Raw genomic sequence first — 23,064 nt, 5'->3', positions numbered from 1 at the left:
ATCTCTAAAAGTATCAATTTCCGCACCGTATATTAAATTTATCTGATTTGGAACTGTATAAATCATTTTCCCCTTAACATTATGCATATGATATTAATCTGCAAAGACATGATCAGTCACTTTAATTTTAAAAAATATCATGGTCGCTCCAAAAAACAAATAAAAAAGAACTATAAATCTCAGTGATACACACACAAATAATACACACACAAATATTACTGGTGAAGATTTTATTGCCCAGGTCAAGCAGATTGGGAACATACTGAGGAGTGAATAACAGGAGAAGCAGGCGCTCCAGAGTTTGCATCTTAGGTGGACCATGTATAGCCTCATGGAGGGCAATTATTAAATAGGAATTGAGTTTGAAATGTACATGCATTTGACACATATATGGTACTGCTAGAGATTTATCTTGTAGATATGATCTATAGCAGGTGATACTATATTAAGTGCTGTTCATTGCAGCTTTTGAGATAATTACAACATAGGAGACAAACCCATATAACCATTGAAATACAACTGGTTAAATAAATGTTGGCGTATCCAGTTGGTGTAATGCCTGCAGCAGCTTTTAGAAAGTGAGTCAGCTCCACATATACTTTTCTGGACCAAACTGTTGATGTATTCTAAATAAAAAAGTAAAGAAGCAGTAACAATAAATGTTACCTATGGTTGTATAACATTTGGTTTGACAAGTAGCAAGTATAAAATCATCCTTCCTAGATTATAGCTGCACAAGTATCTGGAAACTAGTTAAATGTTTTCCTCTGAGAAGGGAACTAGGCAAGCAGGGGACAAGATATTTAAAGAGAATTTAATACTTTTAATTTTAAACAACATGAATGTGCTAATTACCTAGCCAAATAATGGTAATGAAATGATAAAGGAAAGTAAATAAAAATCTTTCAATCTATCAAAATGAATCTGTTTCACATTCTCTGATGTAGTGTTTCCTGAAGTTTCAAAAATTAACTAATTTCAGGGATTTATAATGTTACTATAAAGTTTCTTATTTATCCTTGTTCAGGGATGTTAGAGATACCATACCCACTCATAAATCACAATGCATAGTTGAGTAATTTGAATACTTTGTTTTTTTAAAACAGTTGTAAAATTAATCAAAATATTGACTTTGATTACAGCAATTCTTCTAATTATCAGAATATTGTTTCACAAATATAAGGTAATTGTGTATTATAAGCATCAGTAGCAATATATGTTGACTTGATGTATCCACATTTTGCATCATCTCCGGTCTTTGAAATTTCCTGCATCAGAAAACATATTTGTTGAAGAAGCCATGCTTTAGACTAAATCTAATGATCACAAATTTAACATATATGTGCACAATTATTTCAGCGGACATCTATGATAAACACGAAGTTCTCACATTGACCTATGATATCCTGCAAGCTCTCATCGTGATACCTCTCTGACCTACTTGTCTCTCTCTGGCTTCACTTTGCTCCCACAAGCATTTCCTCACCATGTTCTACACACCCCCACCTCAGGCTCTCACCTTCAGTTGCTCTTCCTGCTAAGCTGCTGTTCATCTAGTAGCCAAATGGCCCACTCTTTCAAGTCTCTGTCCACATGAAATCTCTTCCTAATACCTCCACACACAAAATGGTATTTGTGATATAGCAGAAAGTAAGAGGCAGCTCATCACTCCACAGTTTATCATTGTCTCACGCAATAGAGTTTTCCTGACATTTTGTTTTTTTTTCTTTTTCTTTTTAATTATTATATATAAATATAACATCATTTTTTTTTATTTTTGTACAATGTATGCATGCATTTTCATCTTGGTTATAGCCCCCATAAAATTCTCACCATTACTGACATTTGGGGATTGACATTATTCCTCACCCATTGTCATTACTAGTCCTGCATTAGAATATAAGATCCCTAAGAGCAGGATATTTTTGCACTCATTCATTGCTACAGCTTCAGTGCTAGAATAGATCACAGACACTGTGGCACTTGGCAAACAGCACATGAGCTAGTCCAAGGCTATGATCCCGTCTGCCATGTTACTTAAGTTTAACAAGACTTGGCTTCTTCTTTTTCTAAGCTAACTTCCTGGACTTCAAATAACAAATCAATACTGATTTTTAATGAAAAAAAGATTACCAGGAATTATGTGGACTTGTACAAAATATGGCCTCAAAGATATCAATTACCACATTGGAGATTCAAGATTACTAAATAATTTCTTTGGAAATGGATTTTTCTTCTTTTAAGTTCTTTAATGATACCAAGCAAATAGTTAAAAGTTTCACTTGGAGAACTGGGATTATGTAATTTTTCTTCCTTTGTATTTTTACCTTTTCTTCAACCACATCTATTATGAACACAACTTGTCATAGACTATACAAGAGAAACATACAAAAGCAAAATATTGTTTTCTGTATTTGAAAGGATCTCCCATTAAAAAACATGGGAAGAATTAATTTTCTTCCAGTCTGATTATTTTGGCCTGAGATTTGCAGTCAGTTGCCTGTTGAAAAGTGGCATTGCAGGTTATCAAAGATATTCCTAAGTCTCAAAAGAAATGACTTTCCCAAGCTATGATTCTGAACGAGTTACAGAGAAAGGGATGGAGAGGGAATGCTATGAAATGAAAACTTACAACTTCTGGAATAGAGGATTTCTATCCTGCCACAGCCAGGGACGTTTATCTCCTTTTTTGCGTAATAAACCGAGGAATAGTGTTGGGTTCTTTGCTGAATGCATATCTATGAGAAAATTAGACTTACTATTATTATACATAATATCAGTCATAACTTTACAGAGGACTGGCATAAAATACTTATATCTTCAAACATTCCAATGATTATTAATCAGGTTTAATTTTTCTATGGTACAGAGAAGAAATGGAATTGGAAAAGCCTCACTGAGTGCATGTCTTTGTGACTGAATGGAGGAAAGCACTAAAGAGACATGATGGAATATTAAAACATCTCCACATTCAATTAGTACAGAGGTAAATAACTGCACCACACTTAGAATTTCCCTTCATCACAGATACTGTAAAGAATATAAATAAATATATGTTAAATCTGGAAATATCAGTAATTTAGTTTACAGAGCAAATAAAATATTTTTTTAACTAATAAGAAAGAAATTACCCAATAAGAAAACATATCAAAAATGCAAGAACAGATAACAAGCATCAAAGTAAACCAATGGTTGATAATTTCATAATACTACTAAGCTGACAAAAAAGCAGGGAAAGACAAATAAGGGTTGCAAGGATATATTTTAAAATTGCTGAACTGACAATGATTAAGAATGACAACACAAGTGTGTGGGATGATAGAGATCAAAGAAATGTGTTAAAAACTATGGCAAAAATCATATCAAAAATGAATTTGCACTTATAATAAAAAGTTAAATTATTGTATATCCCATTACCCAAATAGTCTACTCTTAGAATGATTGGTGATGAAGGGAAGATAGGACACATTGGAAATTTCACGTAGAGAAATGTCATTTCTGTTATTTACTCCGTAAACTCAAATCATTGACAAGTTAATTACCTATTATATTTTTTTAAATTTTTTTATAGAGGCATGTTTTTCATTTATTTATTTATTTGTTTGTTTGGTTTTTTTTGTTTATACATGCACTGGGTACAGTCAGAAGCGCTAGAGGGTGAGAGAATTCACCAGAGCCAGAGCGGGGAGCAGAGCAGGCAGAAGGACCGAAGCACACTGCTGAGGGGAGCAAAGGGCGGCAGGAGAGGTCTGCGCGCCATGTGGGACCCTCCTCCGGTGACCAGGGCGCAGCCGGGGATCGAAACCGGCGCTGCAGAGGCTGCAGGCAGCTTCGCAACCCAGCGCTCAACTGCTGTGCCACCGGGGAGGCCCAATTACCTATTATATTATAATCAAACTGTTTTGAAAATTTTGCACCTGAAATTAAGACATTAAATGTGTGTGAAATACTTTTAATGTAAAAGTATTGTTAATTGAGAATATCTGTTATTCAAAGTGCTATTTTTATTCACTTCAAAATTTTTCTATTTTAAATGAAGCAATTAAAGTTTTCTCTCTCTCTTTTTCTTTCTCTCTCTAACTTTCATTCACAACATACACACACACACACACACCACACACACACAAACACTCAGATATTTTCCAAGGTAACAGAGAAAGTAGTGCTATGACTGAAAATTATGAGACTCAGTGTCTCAGCTGAATCACTGGAAGGAAATCTACAAAATCTGTTGGATTGACTTTATACTCCCAAACATGATAATTGATGGCAAATGAGATGCAGATTTTCTTTTCTAAGAAAAGAAGTTTCCCCTGTCACTCTAGATTATAAGTTTAAAAAAAAAAAAATTCTTGTTTGTAGAATCATTCCGGGAATATTCATTCTCACTGTTTTTTAAAACATTTCTTCTAAAGCAATGAAAAGCAACAACTCATTTTAATAATGTTAATTCTTCCAATCCATGAGCAGGGGATGTCTTTCCATTTCTTTGTGTCTTCTTCTATTTCTTTTAACAGTGTTTTATAGTTTTCTTTGTATAGGTCCTTTACCTCTTTTGTTAGATTTATTCGCAAGTATTTGATTTTTTTTTTGTTTCGATAATAAAAGAGATTTTTTTTTTTATTTCTTCTTCAGATTTACTGTTTGTGTATAGGAAGTCTACTGATTTTTGCGTGTTGATTTTGTACCCTACCACTGTACTAAACTGATTAATTAGTTAAATTAGTTTTTCTGTGGAGTTCTTGGGGTTCCCTATGTATATTATCATATCATCTGCAAATAGTGATAGATTAACTTCTTTCATAGCAAGAATTTAGAAAACTTAAATAAGACACCAGGAAAAAGACTAATCAATACAAAGTAAAAATCAAAATCAACAAGCAACTATAAACCAGAGACACACTACCAGTGGGGGGAGGAGGGGCGGGAGGGGTGGGGAGAAGAAGGACAAGAGTCATATAAGGTGGGGTGCAATTATATGGGGAATTTAACCATAATGAAAATGCATACATTGTGCCAAGATGAAAAATTATGTAAGAATTATATAAAACAAAATATTAAAAAAACAAGCAACGACTCAACTTTAGAAATGTGATTCCTGGTTATGGCTGCCTTGGGAGTGGGTGTGACATGATAACATACATCTGAGAGGTATGAGCCTCTACCTCTACATAATATACTGTGATATAGCCCAGCATTACCACAATAAAACAACCGGCAATTAAAATTAAAAGAAAACAATGATGTAGGGTAAGGTAAAAAGATCAGGTTTTTCTGCCCTCCTGCCATTAGGATAGATGATGGAACCCTGTGGTCCCGAATGCATGCCTGATAGCGGGCACCTGGAGTAAGGTGTGGGCAATGTGGGCATATGTAGATGGGATTCACCTGGGCTAAGACTGGGCTTCTAAGGTGGCATCATGGGGACACCAGCAGAGAAGCTGAACCACAAGTAGAGCAGAGACGCAGAGAGAAAGTGAGAGAACACCGGAGAGCCCAGATAGAGTGAAGGCTTCCTGGGGTCTGGGAGGCCTGCACCCCTGCCTGCTGTGTACCTGGTAAATCCCAATAAAATCCTGCAAAAGCCACTGAGGGCTCCAGGACTCTTCCTTTACCCGGTCTGCTGGATCAGAATACCTGTTCCATGTCCCTCCAGCATCTTACAAATAACATAAACCAAATTATATAATAATTCCCACATATGATGACCAAAGAATACAGCTCAAACTAATGAGAAATATTCTCTTTTAAACTGTTAATATCATTGAAGGCAGCTGTTATTCTCTTTCCTGGGTGAGTTTTTAGGCTACATGCTGAAAAGTGTGATGTACACTAAATCTGAAGATGCATCACATGTAACAGAATGAATACAAATGATGTCATGGAAACTGACACAAATCTATTTCTCTTCCAGGTCTGTCACATATGTGTCCTCTTCAGGTAAATCTACACCAGCATGTACAAGTGCTTTTGCGACATTGGACAAATAGTATGGGAGAAAAGCCTAAACCATTATCAAGACCTATGACCTCAATAAACACTTACTCAGGCTTAAGAAGCCAACATACCTGCTCATCTTTATTATTAAACTTAATGAGGAGAGAATCACGGTTTTCACATGACAGCTTACTCTCATCCCAACTTTTCTCTTCTTTTGAAAAATAGTAGCACGTTTTTCCATAGCAGGGCCATTTTCCAAAACATGTATAGGATGGAATTTCTTTATCTTGCAAACAAAAATTAGCATAAAACTCAACTCAAGATCATTTAGAGACCTGTATATTTACTGTATTTCATTGTTTTTTGCAAAACAGAATGACCAGTACATCAATCATTTCTGTGTTCCAAACATCTAAATGCTAGAAGTTGCTGTTCTCCAAATTCCATAGATAAGAATAATGTGCATCCAGAGACTCTCTGACTGGCCCAAGATCACTGTTAAGAGACCAGTGAGAAATCTTGACTCCTCAAGTACAAATAAATTTCAGTAATATGGAATAGTCCTCCCTGCTCCCTGATGGTAAATACATGGGAATGACATAATTCCAAGGTCTGCAATGGCAATAATCATTCATAATCATAAAGCGATCAATAATCAAATCGATATGACAATATAATAGGTTTCTTACCAGTAGAAGCCAATCGTTGATCAACTACAAAAATAAAAAGAATTTGATGTAAAAAGGTGAGCAAAATAAAAGTTCCTATCAAAGTATGATGTAAAGTTTTAAATTATTTATTAAAATGGGATTGAAATGGATACTTTCATGAAAAACAAACCTGTGAGCTTAAGTTTTGAGCTGTAGGCTTAAATTTTCAGTACGTACCTGTACTAGTTGTTAAATCTGGTGAGGAAGTTACATTTCCTTCTGGACAACGCATACTTTCACACTTACAAGAGCCCTGAAAATCTTCAATCCATATTATAAAATTAAGATCATTAATAGCTTTAATAGAAAACTATATTATGATTATTTACTACAATTCCAGATTAAAAAACAACTGATTTTGACTAAATGTAAATGCAATCAGAGAAAATGTGGGATTAAAATAATTTGAAGTGTCTATTTATATATAAAAATAATTTTCAAACAAAATAATAATCTGCTCTATATGATTTTAAACTATGTAAACCTGTAATCCATAGCTTAAAAGGAGGAAATTAAAATAAAAAATATTAAATAAAATTTATTAAATAAAAAATATTTACTGAATTTAATAAAAAAATATTAAATAAAGACTCCAAAGATTGTGAGACTTAGTATCAGTGGTTATTTAGTGTGTGCAGTCAGAGCTCAACATGGTGAGGTGGCTCTATGCTCAATATAAATTTGTAATGTACTCAGTAAATATATGTGGGGAAAGAGCACAGAGAACTAATTCTAATGTGCAAAAAAAGGTTAGAAAATTTGATGAGAAATAGCGATCTCCTAAAATCTCACAAAACAAAACGTAAAACCTAGAAGTATATGGTTATTCATAACTCTTATCTAAGCATCTTTCTTGAGTGCCAGACTTTTAATGATACATATAGGTGCTGACAATTTGTGTGTACTTCCAATGTCACTGCAGAGACACAGAGCAAACTGATTTTCTCTACTCATTTCACTGACATGCTACATGCATCTAAATCATAACTATTTGTAACACACACATCACACCTAAAAAATAAAAAAAAAACTTTAATGTCTTTCTTGATTTTATTTTAGTACTCAATGGAATATACTCACCAAGGTGTGTAAGCTTGATACTACTGGTATCACTGATCTCCTTATCCATTCAGTCAGAGCATAATCAAGCAGTTCTCCATCTTAAATGTTTGTCACAATGTTCTCTGCCCTTCATTACTCCTTTGGTGGCATTAATTTACAGAATCATTGTAACTAACATAATCCTTACATAATTCCAAAGTATTTTAATCCCAACATTTTCAAGTCTATATATACATATATGTAAACCACAGTGTACATATGCCAAAGTGATTTTGTTTAGAGCTGATTCACCATTTTGTTTGGTAACATACTGAGGACTAGCAGAATAATGAGATGATCATATTTATCAATATTATCAATACTATCAATATTATCATATTATCATGATACTTATATTTCTATAGAAGTTTAGAATTACAAAGGTTTTGCAGATGTCCAATATTTGTATTAACAAGTTTTTGTCCTTGTTCAGTCCCATAAGGAAGGTGTGCATTGATACTCACAAAAAAGGACTGTGGTAGTCAACAGAAAAATACATAAAACTCCCAGACTTCCTGCAATGATATGCCATGGAAATTCTGTACAAAATCAAATGAAAAATATATAAAGCATGAGCATCGCAAAACCTTCAGACCTACAGCAAAATGGAATAATTTATTCTAGAATCTAAAATTAATAACACTATTACCTGTGATCATAAATCTCATACAGTATTATACTTAAATATATCCCTCAGATACAGAGGATCAGGCATATAGTGTGAAATATATAGAGATAGATTTTTTTAAAAACTAATATTATCATGTTTTCAAAAATCAGGAAAGCAGAAAAAAAAAACTACCTCTCCTTTTGTGAGCTGGGTTTCTTTTGTCCTGTTTCTTTGACTTGGGCAATTTCAGCTCCACATATGTCACTTTGTCCTCACTCATTTCTAGAGGTTGCATGCAAAATATAAAAAAATATATATTTTTTAATGTTTCACAAGGTCTAATTAATATAATTACAATTGGAGGCTGTATAGAAGTAGTAGAGAGTTAAGTGAATGAAGGGCATGACTAGCTGAAATGAAATTCGTTAAAGTAACCATTTGTATTGAACTGTCAGAAAAAGATATAATATATAGATAAATATTAGAACATGCCATATGAATGACATTTGTGACATATGAATATGTATTTAGTTTATACATTTTCATTTATATTTACTGAAGAATGATATTTACTTATAAAAGCCTAGACAAGGCTTACATAAAAATTCCACAAAAAAATTGCATATAATCTCTCTCACATAAAACTAAAATGAATAAATAGTGATTAAAGAATAGGAAAGGTTTTTCCAAAATAAAAATGTTGGTACCTACTAGAAAGCACCAGATAATTGCTCTTCCTAATAAACTTAAATATTGTTCTTAAAATACCTTAATTTTTCATCATTTAGTTACTTTTTAACTTAAGGAATATTGATTTGAACAATCTTCAAATGATAACATATATAAATGCATTTCCCTTTGTTTTTCAGTAAATATCCTTTCTACCAAAATACTAGATTATAAGGTAAATATATATTAAGTCATATACTTTCCTAGTTAGCTGGTTTCTGTTTACTTTTATGAATTGAACTTCTACATCCCTAAATAACAAGAAAAATTACAAATATCAACTTATTCTGAAGTAATATTATGTAATTTATAATCCAATTTTCCTATTACACTTAACTTTAGGGTGAGAGATTTTAATTTTGGATAATTCATTGCTACTCAAAAGGTAGTGCGCAAAGATGTAAGTAAAAGAAATATGGATATATATTGTAAAAAAAAGATTAAATATGCTTCAAATTATCTGACAAAGTAAATCATCTTATGCATAGCAACTATTTTGACTCACCCATTTGATATACACCAAGATCAGTTCTTTACACAACAAAACCCTCCCAACATTCTGCACAGCTTCCCTGGAACACATACGACTTGCTGCCTTCCTGCCCAGCAGCCTGACAGCAGGGCTGGGGTCATACACCCACACTGGCTCATCATACCTGTGTGTTTGCCTTGGGGTCGCACCAGCTGGCTGACAAGCTAGGACAGGAACACAGCAATGATATACTGGCTCTGTTGACTTTACACCTCTGCTCTGAGGTAAGGTGGCCCTTGATGTGTGACTGGCCTCAGAGAGACTGTGTCAGAGAAAGAGAACCAGAGACCATATGACATTCAACATTCCCTCACAGAGAGTTTCCACTGCTGACTGTATCTCATTACTCCACACCGTGTCAGTAAGAGTATAGAGAACTGAAATGGTAAAATGGTATGGACAATAGATCAATCCATACCTGAGCTTTAATGCTTAATATATAGTATGAAAAATAAATGGCTATTTCAGAAATTCATGAGATTAAGAAATGGATGACACAATTTTTTTAATGTTAAAACAAAAGTGAAATAGTCACATTTTACCTGGAATGACTTATGCTATTTGTTATCAAATGATTGTAAATACCCTTAATGTTTATAGATATAGATACATACAGATGATAAATATAGATAGTGGTATAGATCAATATCTCCATGTAAAATACATATATATTACATATATACATGGTAGCCATAGATAAATGTCACAATGTACATAAATATTAGCTCATATTTTTAACAAACATCCTAAGGACACCCTAATGGCTTTATGTTGGAGGACACCCTGTGTGGTGAGCAGAAGGGCCTTGACCCGAGTCCCTAAGGCATGTAAAAACACATGCGTCTTGGAGGAAAACCTCTGAGTGACAGGACTTGGTGTTGAGAGCCTGGAAAGTGACCTGCGTGGAGTCAGGCTTCTACATCTCCACAGCCTGAGAATAACAAAATGGAGAGACCCTGCGCAGTGAGCAGAAGGGCCTTGACCCGAGTCCCTAAGGCATGTGAAAACACATGTGTCTTGGAGGAAAACCGCTGAGTGACAGGACTTGGTGTTGAGAGCATGGAAGTGTCCTGCGTACATCTGCACAGTTTGAGAATAACAAAAATAATGAGCGAACTTCCCAGGCTCTGGCTAGGGGGTGATAAGATTACGTGCGTAAGAACTAACCACTCAGTACCCTACTGTCTGAAGTAAATAGATAATAGTAAGAAAATAGACTAATCACTCATACATGTTATCATCATATGGTATGTTTTGATGTTACACCTGCTGCAATTAAAATAGCATATAATGAGAACTAAGAAAATAAAGATTTGCTGCATGCTAGACATGACAGTTCCCCATGTCCTCCATGTCTGATTTCCCTCACTGTCGGGTCCCAGGTCACGGACTCACTAGAAGTCCACAAGTGGCGCCCGAACAGGGACCTGTAGCTGATACCTCCCACCGAAAGTGATGAGGTGATGATGGCGGCAGGTGACAGTTACAGAAGGTGGTGAGTAAACAAGGGGAAAACAACAGAATGGGGCATACTTCTTCTCGTCTTCCTACTTTTGCTTCCCTGTTGAAAAATTTATTGGCTGAAAATGGGGCAAAAGTCCCACTCTTTCAAATTCTTGAATGTTTGAATGTTGTGACTGAATTTAATCTTTGGTTTCCTGATACTGGTACTTTTGATCTTAGAACATGGGACCGGGTCCGAGAGACAATGGTCCAGAAACATATGCAGGGGGAGCAGATCCCTGTAAAGTTTTGGTCCAAATGGGCTATACTTAGAGTAGCTATGTTAGCTGTCCACAGAAAAATCCGTCCTGATGCAGCCGTTTTGGTTCAAACGGTGCAGGAATCTTTACATAAGTATGACCTTGATGATGACACTCTGGCTAAGGCAGCTCAAGCTGTTCAGCAATCTCTAGAAGATTGTGATGATGATGTTCCTTTGCAAGAATCCAGTAAGAGTGACCAAGGGGCTCAGCCTTTTGTTGTGGCTCCTGTTAATAATTTTGCCCAACGTTTCTCGAATATGACACCAGAGGAGTGGTGTTCAGTGTTGCTATCCCCCTTTAAACATGGTCGTAGACAGTGCTTGAAACTTAAACCAGCTGCAGAGAAGTTAGGAGAGTTTACTTCAGGGGGTTCAGCTTCTCATGGACTTCAAATCAGGCATCCCGTCCCTCTTCATGAGGAGGAGGAAATGAAAACAACAAGGTCTCATAAAATTCGGCCTGAGGATGTGTCTTTACCTGACACTGGGGAGGAGGCTAGGTTCCCCCCACTAGAGTTTTGTCATTTGTTCCTTTTAAGAAAAAAAAAGAAAAAAGGTATTTCTAAATAAAAGTATTCAAAGTTCATTCACAATTGTTAAAGTGAAAAAAAATGGATAAATTTGACTATATGAGACTATATAACTATAATATGACTAAAAGGTTTTTATTAAAATAATATAAACCCATTGCAGTGGACAGGTGGGAGCTGCCCCCTGGTCTCAACAAGCAGCTGCCTGGACTTTTTCTCCAGTGTTGAGATCACTGGCAGGTCTCTACTGCCTTCCTACTATGGGGGACTGAACTCTCCTATTGTCCACCTTAAAAAAACTATTTTGGTTCATTCTAGGAAAAAAAGCTTCTATTTCCCTGTGTTTTTTCTAATTTTAAAGTCTACATCGTCTAAGGTAAAAACTGCTAAGTTACTTTGGACTTGCTAACAAGCTATACAAAATACTTATTGGTAAAATAAAAGCTTTTAAATTTACCTATTGGATCTGTAAAAGGTTAAGTTTCTTGTTAAAACTAATCAACCTAGTAAAATATTGTCCGAGCCCGCGGACTGGTCAACGAGGTTCTCGCGGGGAGAGCAGCGACCTGAAGAACAGGGGTACACCACGGAGGGAGACACGTACACTCTCGGTTCAGCTATCGCAGGTCTCTTTTACTTTCGGTTTCGGCGGGGCTTTATAGCTGGGGACTGGAAGCGGAAGAAGCAGGCCAACAGTGCCTAGCCAATGATTAAACACATGACCTTATTTGGTGCACCGGAGGTCGTCATGCGCACTGGGCCAAAAGGAGCACAGCCAATCACGGAAGGGGGAAGTATACTGATGCCACGAGGTAAGGCGCCAATAGATCCCCCTTTTCTCTTTATTAGTGAGGAGGAATGTGCCTGTCTTAGGTTGTGAATTGCAGGGACGAGCCTTACCCGTCATCACCCGATGGTCCTAGGGAGCGCGGGCTGTCTTAGGTTGGTCTCGTCCCGCATTCCATCTTACCCGTCATTGGCTATCCATTCCAGCATCCTCAAGGGGGCCCAGCCAGGAAGCTGGATAATGACTGACTTTAAAAGGCTACCAAAGGTCAGGACGGTGGGACTCCCATAGCATGTAGGCTGTGCTACCTACTGGCCAGGTGCAGACGGCGACCGGAGATCCGTATATGCATTCCCCGCTTTCCAGCATTTCCAGGCGGTGATAGTGCACCTGGATAGGTCTCGCCTGAAGGGACTGTATTTGTTGCCTTACAAACCCAACAATTTTGTTTAAAACACAAGGACCTATAGCAAGTAACAATAAAAGAGATAACAGGGGGGACCCAACAGGGGAAGCAAATACGGCAAAAGTCCATTAAGGCCAGTCCATAAGGGGTTGGTTGCAAGTTCTTGGAAACGGAGATGGCCAAACCGGAGGCACCTGTGGCCAGGGCAGAGGTAATGCCTTGCAGTTGCAGGGCGAATCCAAGGAAGAAGACGTAGATGCGAGAGAGGCGGGTGGTCCGAGGCCAGCTAAGACACGGGCGACAAGGTACTGTAGAAGAACCAGGAGAATCCAGGTGGCCACAGGCATCCTGAAAAGGAAACAAAAAGAGATGCCTCAGAGGGACTCAGCCACCCTGGGCGGAAGGGGTGGATGGGGCGCCTCGGCGGCGTCCGGAGGTTTTGTAGTGGCGCTGGGTGGCACAGGTACAGCGTGAACCAAGAGCTCTGGGAGCCAGCGAGGAGAGTCAGCGTCGTGGGGGTAGACACAAACCGCTCCATGAGCCCAAATCAAAACAGGGTCTGGACCATTCCAAGAGCCGGTAAGTGGGTCCTTCCATTTGACCAACGCAAACTGAGTGGAGGTGGAGGAGTGCCAAAAGTGGTCGGCTGCACTTTTACCAGCGTCATCCAGGCGGAGGAAATTTAAAATAAACAAGGCATGATGCAGGACATTGCAGGGCGCCAACCGGGAGGGGTACCAGGAAGATTGGTGGATTTTGTGAATAATGGTTTTGAGTGTCTGGTGGGCTCTTTCAACGATGCCCTGTCCCTGGGGATTATATGGTATGCCAGTAGTATGGGCAATGGAAAGGGTGGCACAGAATTTAGAAAATGCCTTGGAAGTGTAGCCCGGTCCATTATCAGTCTTAAGGGCCTTAGGCACGCCTAAAACAGAGAAGGCGTAAAGGAGATGGGAGATAACATGCTTGGTGGCCTCCCCAGCATGGGGAGAAGCCACCAAAAATCCACTGAAGGTATCAATGGAAACATGGACATACTTGAGATTACCAAACTCAGAAACATGGTGACATCCATTTGCCAGAGGTCTCGAGGGGCCAAACCATGAGGGTTGACACCCAAGTGAGGGACAGGAAGGGAAGTAGCACACGTTGGGCAGGAGCGAACAATGTGCCGGGCTTGGTCTCGGGTGAGACGGAACAACACACGCAGGGACCGGGCATCGAGATTATGGAGGTCATGGGCTTGTTGGGCCTGGGTGACCGAAAGAACGTGAATTGTCTGAGTGGCCACATTGGCCAAGTTGTTTCCGTGTATCAAGGGTCCTGGAAGACCCGAATGGGCCTGAAGATGGCCGAGGAAGAAAGGAGTGGTGCAGTTCCGGATGGCCGCCTGGCACCGCTGAAAAAGAGCAGCAGCCATGGAGGATGTCTTGATAAATGGGGCGGTTTCAAGTAGGGGGACTGACTGGGCGATGTAAGCACTATCCATATATAAATTAAGAGGTTGATGGGTAAAGGAATAAAGAACAGTGATCACCGCCTCAAGCTCTACAAGCTGGGCCGAGGAATGAGGGGTTTTCCAGGCAGTGGAATGACCATGCACCACATACGCGGCTGTCCCATTGGAGGATCCATCGGTAAAAACTGTGAGGACTGACGGAAGGGGGGATCTTTGTGTGGTTTTGGGAAAGACAAAGCGGTGGCTGGAAGCAAACTGAACAAGTTTGTCAGGAGGGTAATGGTTATCCAAAATGCCCAGATAGGAAGCCAGTGCGATGGGCAAGTGTCAGTGGACTGTAGCAACCAGTCAATCTGATGGTTGGAATAAGGAGTGACCACAGAAGAAGGCTCAAGGCCGAAGTATTTGCGGGATGCAAGACGTCCCTGAACAAAAAGGTCAGCCACAAGGTCATAATATGGGAGAAATGTCCTTTTTGAGGAAACTGATTGATGGAGCCACAGGACAGGGTTGTCCTGCCAAAAGAGCCCAGTGGGACAGTGTTGAGTGGAAATGATAAGCAAGGAAAATGGTTTGGAATAGTCCAAACTTACAAGAAAATGATCATTAATGGCAGTTCGTACCTTTTGTAAGGCAATCTGGCCCTCAGGGGACAGAGATCGCCGAGACGCAGGATCAGGGTTGCCCTGGAGGGTATCAAAAAGGGGCTTAAGGTCTGCTGTGGGCAAATTTAAATAGGGGCGAAGCCAATTAATATCCCCCAGAAGTTTCTGGAAATCATTAAGGGTGTGAAGATGGTCGGTCGCAAGAGTTGCACTTTTAGTTTCGAGACGGAAACTAAGGTAGGTGTAGGGGTCACAAATTTGAACCTTCTCAGGGGCGATTGTTAGCCCTGCCCAAGTTAAATGGCAGTGAAGGGAGTGGAAGCAGGCTAGAACCTCTTGGGGGGGGGGTTGCCTGCCAATAGGATGTCATCCATATAATGAATGATGTAAATAGAGGGCCATTGAAGACGTATCGGCCGGATGGCGTGGGCAACAAAAAGTTGACAGAGAGTAGGGCTGTTAGCCATACCCTGTGGAAGAACCACCCACTGGAAACGCCAAAGAGGTTGTTGAAAATTGATAGAAGGAAGGCTGAATGCAAACCTTTTCTGATCATTGGGGTGAAGTGGGATGGAGAAGAAACAGTCCTTAAGGTCCACAACAACCCGGAACAAGTTTTTTGGGATGGCAGCCGGTGAGGGAAGGCCGGGGTGTAGGGCGCCCATGAGTGTCATAGTGTCATTAACCGCCCTGAGATCTTGAAGGAGTCGCCATTTGCCTGAGGATTTTTTAATGACAAAAATAGGTGTATTCCAGGGCAACGTGCTAGGCACAACGTGACCAGCATCCAACTGTTCCTGCACCAGTTGGTATGCTGCCTGGAGTTTAGTTTGGGACAGAGGCCATTGGTCGACCCAGACCGGGTCATCGGATTTCCAAGAAATAGAGATGATGTCCGGGGAGGGTACAGGAACGTCAATGGCCTCTACGGAAAACTTCCCAGTCTGGCACGGCTTACCTGGCCCTTAGTTTGGATGGGCTGCGTAATGCCTTGAAGGCGGGATCCAAGGCCGCGACCCGGAAGAAAGCCCTGAGACAGCATTTGAGCGGTAACCACCTCATTAGGGCTACACATCATGAGACCCATTTGAGAGAGGAGGTCCTGACCCCAGATATTAACCGGGAGGCCGGGCAAGACATAAGGCTTAACGTGGCCAGTATGGCCCTCTGTGTCTGTCCACTGTAGGAGTTTGGAACTTTGTAATGGATTGGCAGATTGTCCTATACCTTGAAGGTTGGTGAGCGTGGCTACGGTGGGCCAGGAGGGAGGCCAGTCAGACTGGCAGATGATAGAGACATCTGCTCCCGTGTCAATAAGGCCAGTAAAAGAGCGGCTGTCCAAAGAAAGAGTAAGGGAGGGCTTGTCCTTAGTTACGGGCTGAACCCAAAGGACATCTGTGACATTAGTGCGCGACCCTCGATGAGGAAGGGTTTGTTGTTGTGGCCCAGACAACAGGGGGAGAGGAACCAACTGGGCAATTTTTTGGCCCTGGCAGATTTGTAATGGGAGAGATGCGGAGGCAACAACCAAAAGGGTGCCTGTAAAGTCTTGATCTATGATTCCAGGAAAGACATGCAGGCCCCGGAGGTTGAGAGAAAAACGGCCGAGGAGGAGGCCGCAGGTGCCCGCCGGGGGCGGTCCCGTGGATGTGGTAACACCTGTGGGCCCAATTCTGGAGTTAATAATGTGTTGGTGGCGGCACAGAGGTCCAATCCAGAGCTACCTGAGGTGGCTCGGGAAGTTGGCCACTTACCGGGGTGGGACTGGTCGTCGATGGAACGAACCCCATTGTTTGTTGTGGGGCCTGGGGCTGGCCCGGCTTGAAGTTTCCCAAAAGGGGTGGGGGGTAGGGGATTTCCATCTGAGTCAGTGAGGGAGCGGCATTCGCGGGCCCAATGGTAACCCCTACGACAGCGTGGGCAGAGTTGGGGGGGTCGGGAAGAAGCGGAGGTAGTAGTAGCCGTGGTTTGAGGTTGTTGATTAGTGAAGGGAAACGGAGACAAACGGATACCGCGGGAGCGGCAGGCGAGGGACAATTTCTAGCAAAATGGCCCCGTTTTTTGCATTTAAAACAAGTAACCTGAGCTTGTGTTTGGCCAGCCACGTAAGCGGCAACCATCTGTCCCAAGAAGGCAGCGGCCATGGCCAGTCCTTGTTGGCAGGCAGGGTCAATGTCTGCACACGCATGCACATAATCCATAATGGTAGAGGTGGTCTGGCGAATGGGACGTATAGCGGCCTGACAGGCGGGAGAAGCATTTTCAAAGGCCAGTTGACGGACAAAGTCAGAGGATCCAGCCGTACCTCCTAACATGCGTTCTGCAGCAGTTTGGAGGCGATCAACAAAATCAGAATAGGGTTCCCCGGAAGCCTGATGTATTTTAATTAAGGGGGTACCAGTATTGTTTTTTGAGGGAAGTTTGCGCCATGCACTAAGGGCAGCAACACTAATTTGGGCATAAAGGCCGGGTGGAAAATTGATTTGGTTATTTTGGTCAGAATAATTGCCTTCTCCAATTAGCATTTCAAGGGTCCATCCATTGCGGGCCTCGCGGTTTTGTCTTTCAAAAACCTTACAATTATCAATAAACTCAGCCTTCCAAAGGAGGTGATCGCCCCCAGAAAGGGTGGCCTTTGCCAGGGAGTACCAATCCGATGGAGTGAGAGAGGATTGGGCTAAGGTGTCCAAAACAGTGAGGGTGAAGGGCACCGTGGCTCCATAAAGGGACACCGCCTCTTTTAGTTCTTTAACGTTGTGGAAATTATGAGGCTCATGATGACGTTGAACAACGCCCTGGGCATTGGTGGTTTCAACCACCAGAAAGAGATGTAATGGAGCAGGGCGTGAAGGAGGAGGGAGGGACGGAGAGGGTGGCTGAGCGGGAGGAGTCAAAGAAAAAGGCAGCAAGGCAACAAGGGAGGAAGGAGGAGGGCAAAATGGCGGCAAGGCGGGAACAGAAGAAGGACAAAATGGCGGCGGATTAACTTGTGGGGGTGGAGCAGAAGGGCCGTTAGCAGACACGGGGAAGGCAGCACACAATTTATCAAAACGGTTAACAAGAGTATTAATTTGGTTTCCCAAGGTCTCAAGCGTTTGTATTAAAACAGGCTTTTTTACGGGGTCCTTGGCAATGGGGGGGGGGGCGGTAGCGGCCCTCTTGTTCTGCCAACTCGTCCCAGTCCACCTCGGAAACCGGAGGAGACCCACGGCGGGGTCGCGGCAGAGAAGGATAGAGGCTTTTGCATGGGGGAAGTGTATTTGGAAGGGGCTCCTTTACAGGGGTGCCGGCAGGTTGGGGGGCAACATCTGGCACTGGGGGCACATTATTTTGGGGATTAGTCTCATCATAAGGGTTGGGGACCCCTGTCGCATGTTTTGGGGGCGAAATTTCTTCATCCTCACTATGGGATGAAATTAGGTCCTCACCGCAAGCCCCGGAAGGGGGAGCCTCAGCTACACTGGAGGGGGCACTTTTAAGGATATTTTCAGTATGGGAGATAGCATGTTGTAAGCCAGGATCAGTTTTTAGCTTAGCCAACAGATCATTAATAAGATTCCAATATAAAAAGGCCGTTACGGGAAACTTTTCAGGCCCAAATTCTCGGTAAAAATCGTTGAGAGCATCTCCCACTCTCTGCCGGCGTTTTTCATCAATAGTTCCTTCTTTAGGGAACCACAGGCATGTTTCTTGGACAAAATCAAAGAATAAAAAGAGGTCCTTGGACTTAACCCTAACTCCGCATGTCCTAAGAGCTTCCTTGAGCTGGGAAACATAAAGCTGGTGCTCACTAAGTGCCTGTCCCATTTTTAAGCAAATCAGACACGAAACTTACCTAATGACTGTCCCGCTGGGTGGGTCGGGGCCTGAGTAACTCGTGCCGCGCGCCGCGTCTGGGTCTACTGGAAATCTCTCGTACCTCGAGCGCCACGTTGGGCGCCACCTGTCCGAGCCCGCAGACTGATCAACGAGGTTCTTGGGGGGAGAGCAGTGACCTGAAGAACAGGGGTACACCATGGAGGGAGACACATACACTCTCGGTTCAGCTATCGCAGGTCTCTTTTATTTTCGGTTACGGCGGGGCTTTATAGCTGGGGACTGGAAGCGGAAGAAGCAGGCCAACAGTGCCTAGCCAATGATTAAACACATGACCTTATTTGGTGCGCCGGAGGTCGTCATGCGCACTGGACCGAAAGGAGCACAGCCAATCACAGAAGGGGGAAGTATCCTGATGCCACGAGGTAAGGCACCAACACTTGATTACATCATAACCTCATATTTTATTAAATTATGGATAACTTTTCTAGAAATAGAGGTAATATTAGAGGAACACTAATGAACAGACTCTGAGCAAGTGAATGACATCCTGAGTGAACTCCGACCCCTGATGATTACAGACTCCACCCTTCATCTCCATGATGAATGGCATCTCAGGAGGTTCACAACTCCCTGTGTGCAATGAACCTGACTTCCAGAATAGGGGGCTACTAAGAACTAGGGGCAGAGTTTAGCGGCCATGCTTGGCTTGTAACTAGATATATACATGCTCTGACTCCTGCTTTTTTTTTGTCTCTGGCTGCCAGAAGAGGCACTTTGAGGAGACATGTGGAGGAGAGACATCTGGAGAAGAGATGTGAGGTGGGAAGACACATAGGGAGGCCATTCGTGGCCCTTGGTAGGGACAATGGCAGTTATTATCTGGCCTTGCAGTAGACTATATGGTACATTTTGAACTTTGGGATCCCTTCGCTTCCCTGCTCCACCAATTCTATTCACATCAGTTAAAGATCTCTACCCTAAGTGTATCCTATCTTTGCCTTTGTGTGTGTGGATGGCCCAACCTTAGAACACACATCCTTAACATTTGGGATCCCCTTAGTCACACAGTTATAGTAAATACCATATATATATATGGTATATATGGTATATATGTGATGTGTATATATATATATATATATTACCATATATCAACATATAAATTACCATATATACCATATGTTACTATATATATTACACTATATATATATATATATATATATATATATATATATATGGTAATCACCACTCATTGTGCTAGAAAAATACCATAACAGTATTTGGACTCTTCAACCATAAAAAATTTAAGTTAACTGATTGCATTCTAGAAAAAAATAATTTTGAATTTTGTATCAGTTATAAAAAGTCCGTTTGAATATTTTGTGGAGAGTTAACATTTATAATATGGTTAACTATTTTGGGTCCTTTGGGTAGATCCCTAGGAATAGAATTGCAGGTCATATGGTAGCTCCATATTTAGTAGACTGAGGAAACTCCAGACAGCTTTCTATAGTGGTTCAATCAGTTTGCACTCCTACCAGCAATGTAGGAGAGTTCCTTTTTCACCACATCCTCGCCAACATTTATTGTTGCTGGTTTTTTGATATATTACATTCTCACTGGTGTAAGGTGGTAGGTATATCAATAATGTTTTTGATTTGCATTTCCCTGATTATATTGAACATTTATGGTCAGTGAAACAAGACAGAAGGAAAAAGAAAAATATTGGTGGCCTTCCTGGTGGCACAGTACTATGAAGCTGTCCACAGCCTCTGTAGTGCTGGTTCAATCCCTGCTGGGCATGGAACATCCCACATGGCACGACAGACCTCTTCTGTCTCTCCCGCTGCTCCCCTCAGCAGTGTACTACAGCCAATCTGCCTGTTCTGTTTCCTGCTCTGTCTCTGGTGAATCCTCTCATCATCCCGCACATCTGACCTATACCCAGGTTCTTGTATAAATAAATAAATCTTGAAAAAAAATAAGATGGTTTCACTTATAGCAAGAATATAGGGGAACCAAATAAGGCATCAGGATAAAAAAATAACAACAGTACAAAACACAACAAAGCAAAAAGACAATTATAAACCAGAGACATGCTGCAGGAGAGGAAGAGGCAGAAGGATCAGAGGGAGGGATGAGGAAGGAGCACAGGGGACTGAGGTGATGATGCACTGGTGCATTGTTGAAGGAAACTCTATGGGAACTACACCTGAGGGGGAGAGGGAAAGCAAATATTGTTTAAAAATGAACAATGGGGCCTCCCTGGTGCAAGGGTTAAGACACAACCTATGCCACTGCAGCATGAGTTCAATTCCTGGCAGCCAGAGAGCAACCCAGATGGCACAGCAGCCCTCTCCTGACTCGCCCGCTGTTCCCCTCAGCAGTGTACTTCAGGCAATCTGCCTGTTCTATACTCCACTCTGTCCTCTGTCTCTGGCGAATCCTCTCACCACCAGTCCCTGGCATCTCTGGCCTGTACCCCAGTTCTTGTATGCATAAATAAATAAATCTTTAAAAATAAATAAAAATGAACAATGATGTAAAAATAAAAATAATTAATTTATTTCTTAAAAACTTACATTTACACACACCCAAAAAAAAATTGGTTAACTATTTCTCTCTTTTGGGAAGAGATATAACACCAGTAATTTAAGACTTCTCTGGTATTTTACAGCAACATTTTAATTTTCTACATAGTAATCTGTTCATCTTTCATTATACTAACTCCTAGGAATTTAAAACTCTTTTTAATATAAACGAGATCTTTTAGTAAACAAACTTTGGAGTTATAATGCTCTTATAGAAACCTGTAGTATTTGCTACATTCACAAAGTGAACATACCTCATTGTCGGGCCAGGAACTGGACACAGTGCAGGTTTTCTACAATTCAGCAGACTGGGTAAAGGAGGAGTCAGAGTCCTCAGTGGTTTTTGCAGCTCTTTTATTGGGATTGACCAGGTAGGCAGGCAGGGGTGCTGGGGTCCGGCACACAGCATGTTCTCTCTCTCTCTCTCTCTCCCCCCCCCTTCTGTTTCGGCTTCTATTGGCATCCCCATGAAGCCGCCCTTAAAAGCCTAGTCTTAGCCCAGGTGAATCCCATCTACCTATGCCCACACCCTATTCCAGGTGCCCGCCATCAGGCATGCATTCAGGACTGCAAATCCATCATCTATCCTGATGGCGGGAGGGCAGAAAAGCCTGACATTTTTTCCTTCCCCCACACTCATGTTCTGCAGCCTCCCAGGCCGGGTTGGGTCACCAAAAAGTCAGGCTTGAAAGAGAACCTTGGAGCCCTTGGCATCATCCCCACAGATTTCTTAATATGCGCAGGGAACGCAGCCAGCAGGGAGACAGCCACGTGCAAATCTCTGTACTCTCTTTCCTCTGGGCTTTCTCTGGTGTCCTTTCTCTGGTCACTCATCCTCTATAATCGTTCTTCCCAGCAGCCCTGCGCGTGATGCTGCCCTTGTATCTTCTGTCTCCTGGCTCAGGGTTGTCCACTTACGCACGCCACACCACACTGCAGGTGCTGCCATCAGGCACGTGGACCCCGTGCCCACGCTCCCAAGCGCCTCCTGCATTCAAGGCCGAAGATGATCACTACAAAGGCTAAGAGAGTAAAAGTCTCACAATTTCACTTGCCCCATACCTAGTATGAGTTACAATTATGTCTCTTCAAAATATCAACTCAAGTCCTAACTTTCAGTTCCTGAATATAAGGCCATATTTGGAAATAGTGCTCTTGCAGAGGTACTTAAGTTAATTTGAGATCTCTAGGAAGCTTGTCTGGTTGGTATAAATTTTAGGGGTCTTGTCCAGGATCCTTTTCCTCAGAGTTTGGGGGTCATCCTCTGCACAGGGAGAGGTTGATAACCAGTCCTAGCAGCTGCCTGAGGTCTTTCCTGGTGAGCTGGGAATTGCGTCCTCTCTCCTCCCTGCTGCAGTCACTCTCAATTTTCTATATAGGAACGTAAAATCACTAGCTGGAACCTGCATATTAAAAAAAAAAAAAAAAAGTCTGCTCTGGTGCGTCATTGGAAGTACCTGTAGTTGAGGTTGAGGGCATCCTT

The 23,064-nt window shown here is 41.3% G+C and overlaps 1 protein-coding gene across 3 annotated transcripts; it reads right to left on the bottom strand.

Annotated features, from left to right (window-relative positions):
* Positions 1–224: 224 nt before the first annotated feature.
* Positions 225–21,866, bottom strand: LOC119247715 (NKG2-A/NKG2-B type II integral membrane protein-like). Of its 3 annotated transcripts, XM_054696447.1 has the most exons (10): positions 21,836–21,866; positions 19,010–19,169; positions 9,747–9,884; positions 8,554–8,643; positions 8,216–8,290; positions 6,828–6,911; positions 6,630–6,653; positions 6,069–6,226; positions 2,633–2,738; positions 225–1,268 (listed from the first exon to the last, which is right to left on the bottom strand). In XM_054696447.1, coding segments are annotated over exons 4-10 (537 nt in total). In that variant the 5' UTR covers positions 8,642–8,643; positions 9,747–9,884; positions 19,010–19,169; positions 21,836–21,866; the 3' UTR covers positions 225–1,266. The 3 variants fall into 3 exon arrangements, with proteins under 3 accessions (XP_054552422.1, XP_037370254.1, XP_054552423.1); XM_037514357.2 differs by lacking the exon at positions 21,836–21,866 and having other exon boundaries at positions 19,010–19,284; XM_054696448.1 differs by lacking the exons at positions 9,747–9,884; positions 21,836–21,866 and having other exon boundaries at positions 19,010–19,284.
* Between the last annotated feature and the right edge of the window lie 1,198 nt (positions 21,867–23,064).

Source organism: Talpa occidentalis, unplaced genomic scaffold (assembly GCF_014898055.3).
Source record: "Talpa occidentalis isolate TD23 unplaced genomic scaffold, MPIMG_talOcc4v2.1 talOcc4.16, whole genome shotgun sequence".
Classification (NCBI taxonomy): Eukaryota; Metazoa; Chordata; class Mammalia; order Eulipotyphla; family Talpidae; genus Talpa; species Talpa occidentalis.
Note: the sequence above shows the minus strand (reverse complement) of the source record. Positions and strands in the feature narration are given on the sequence as shown.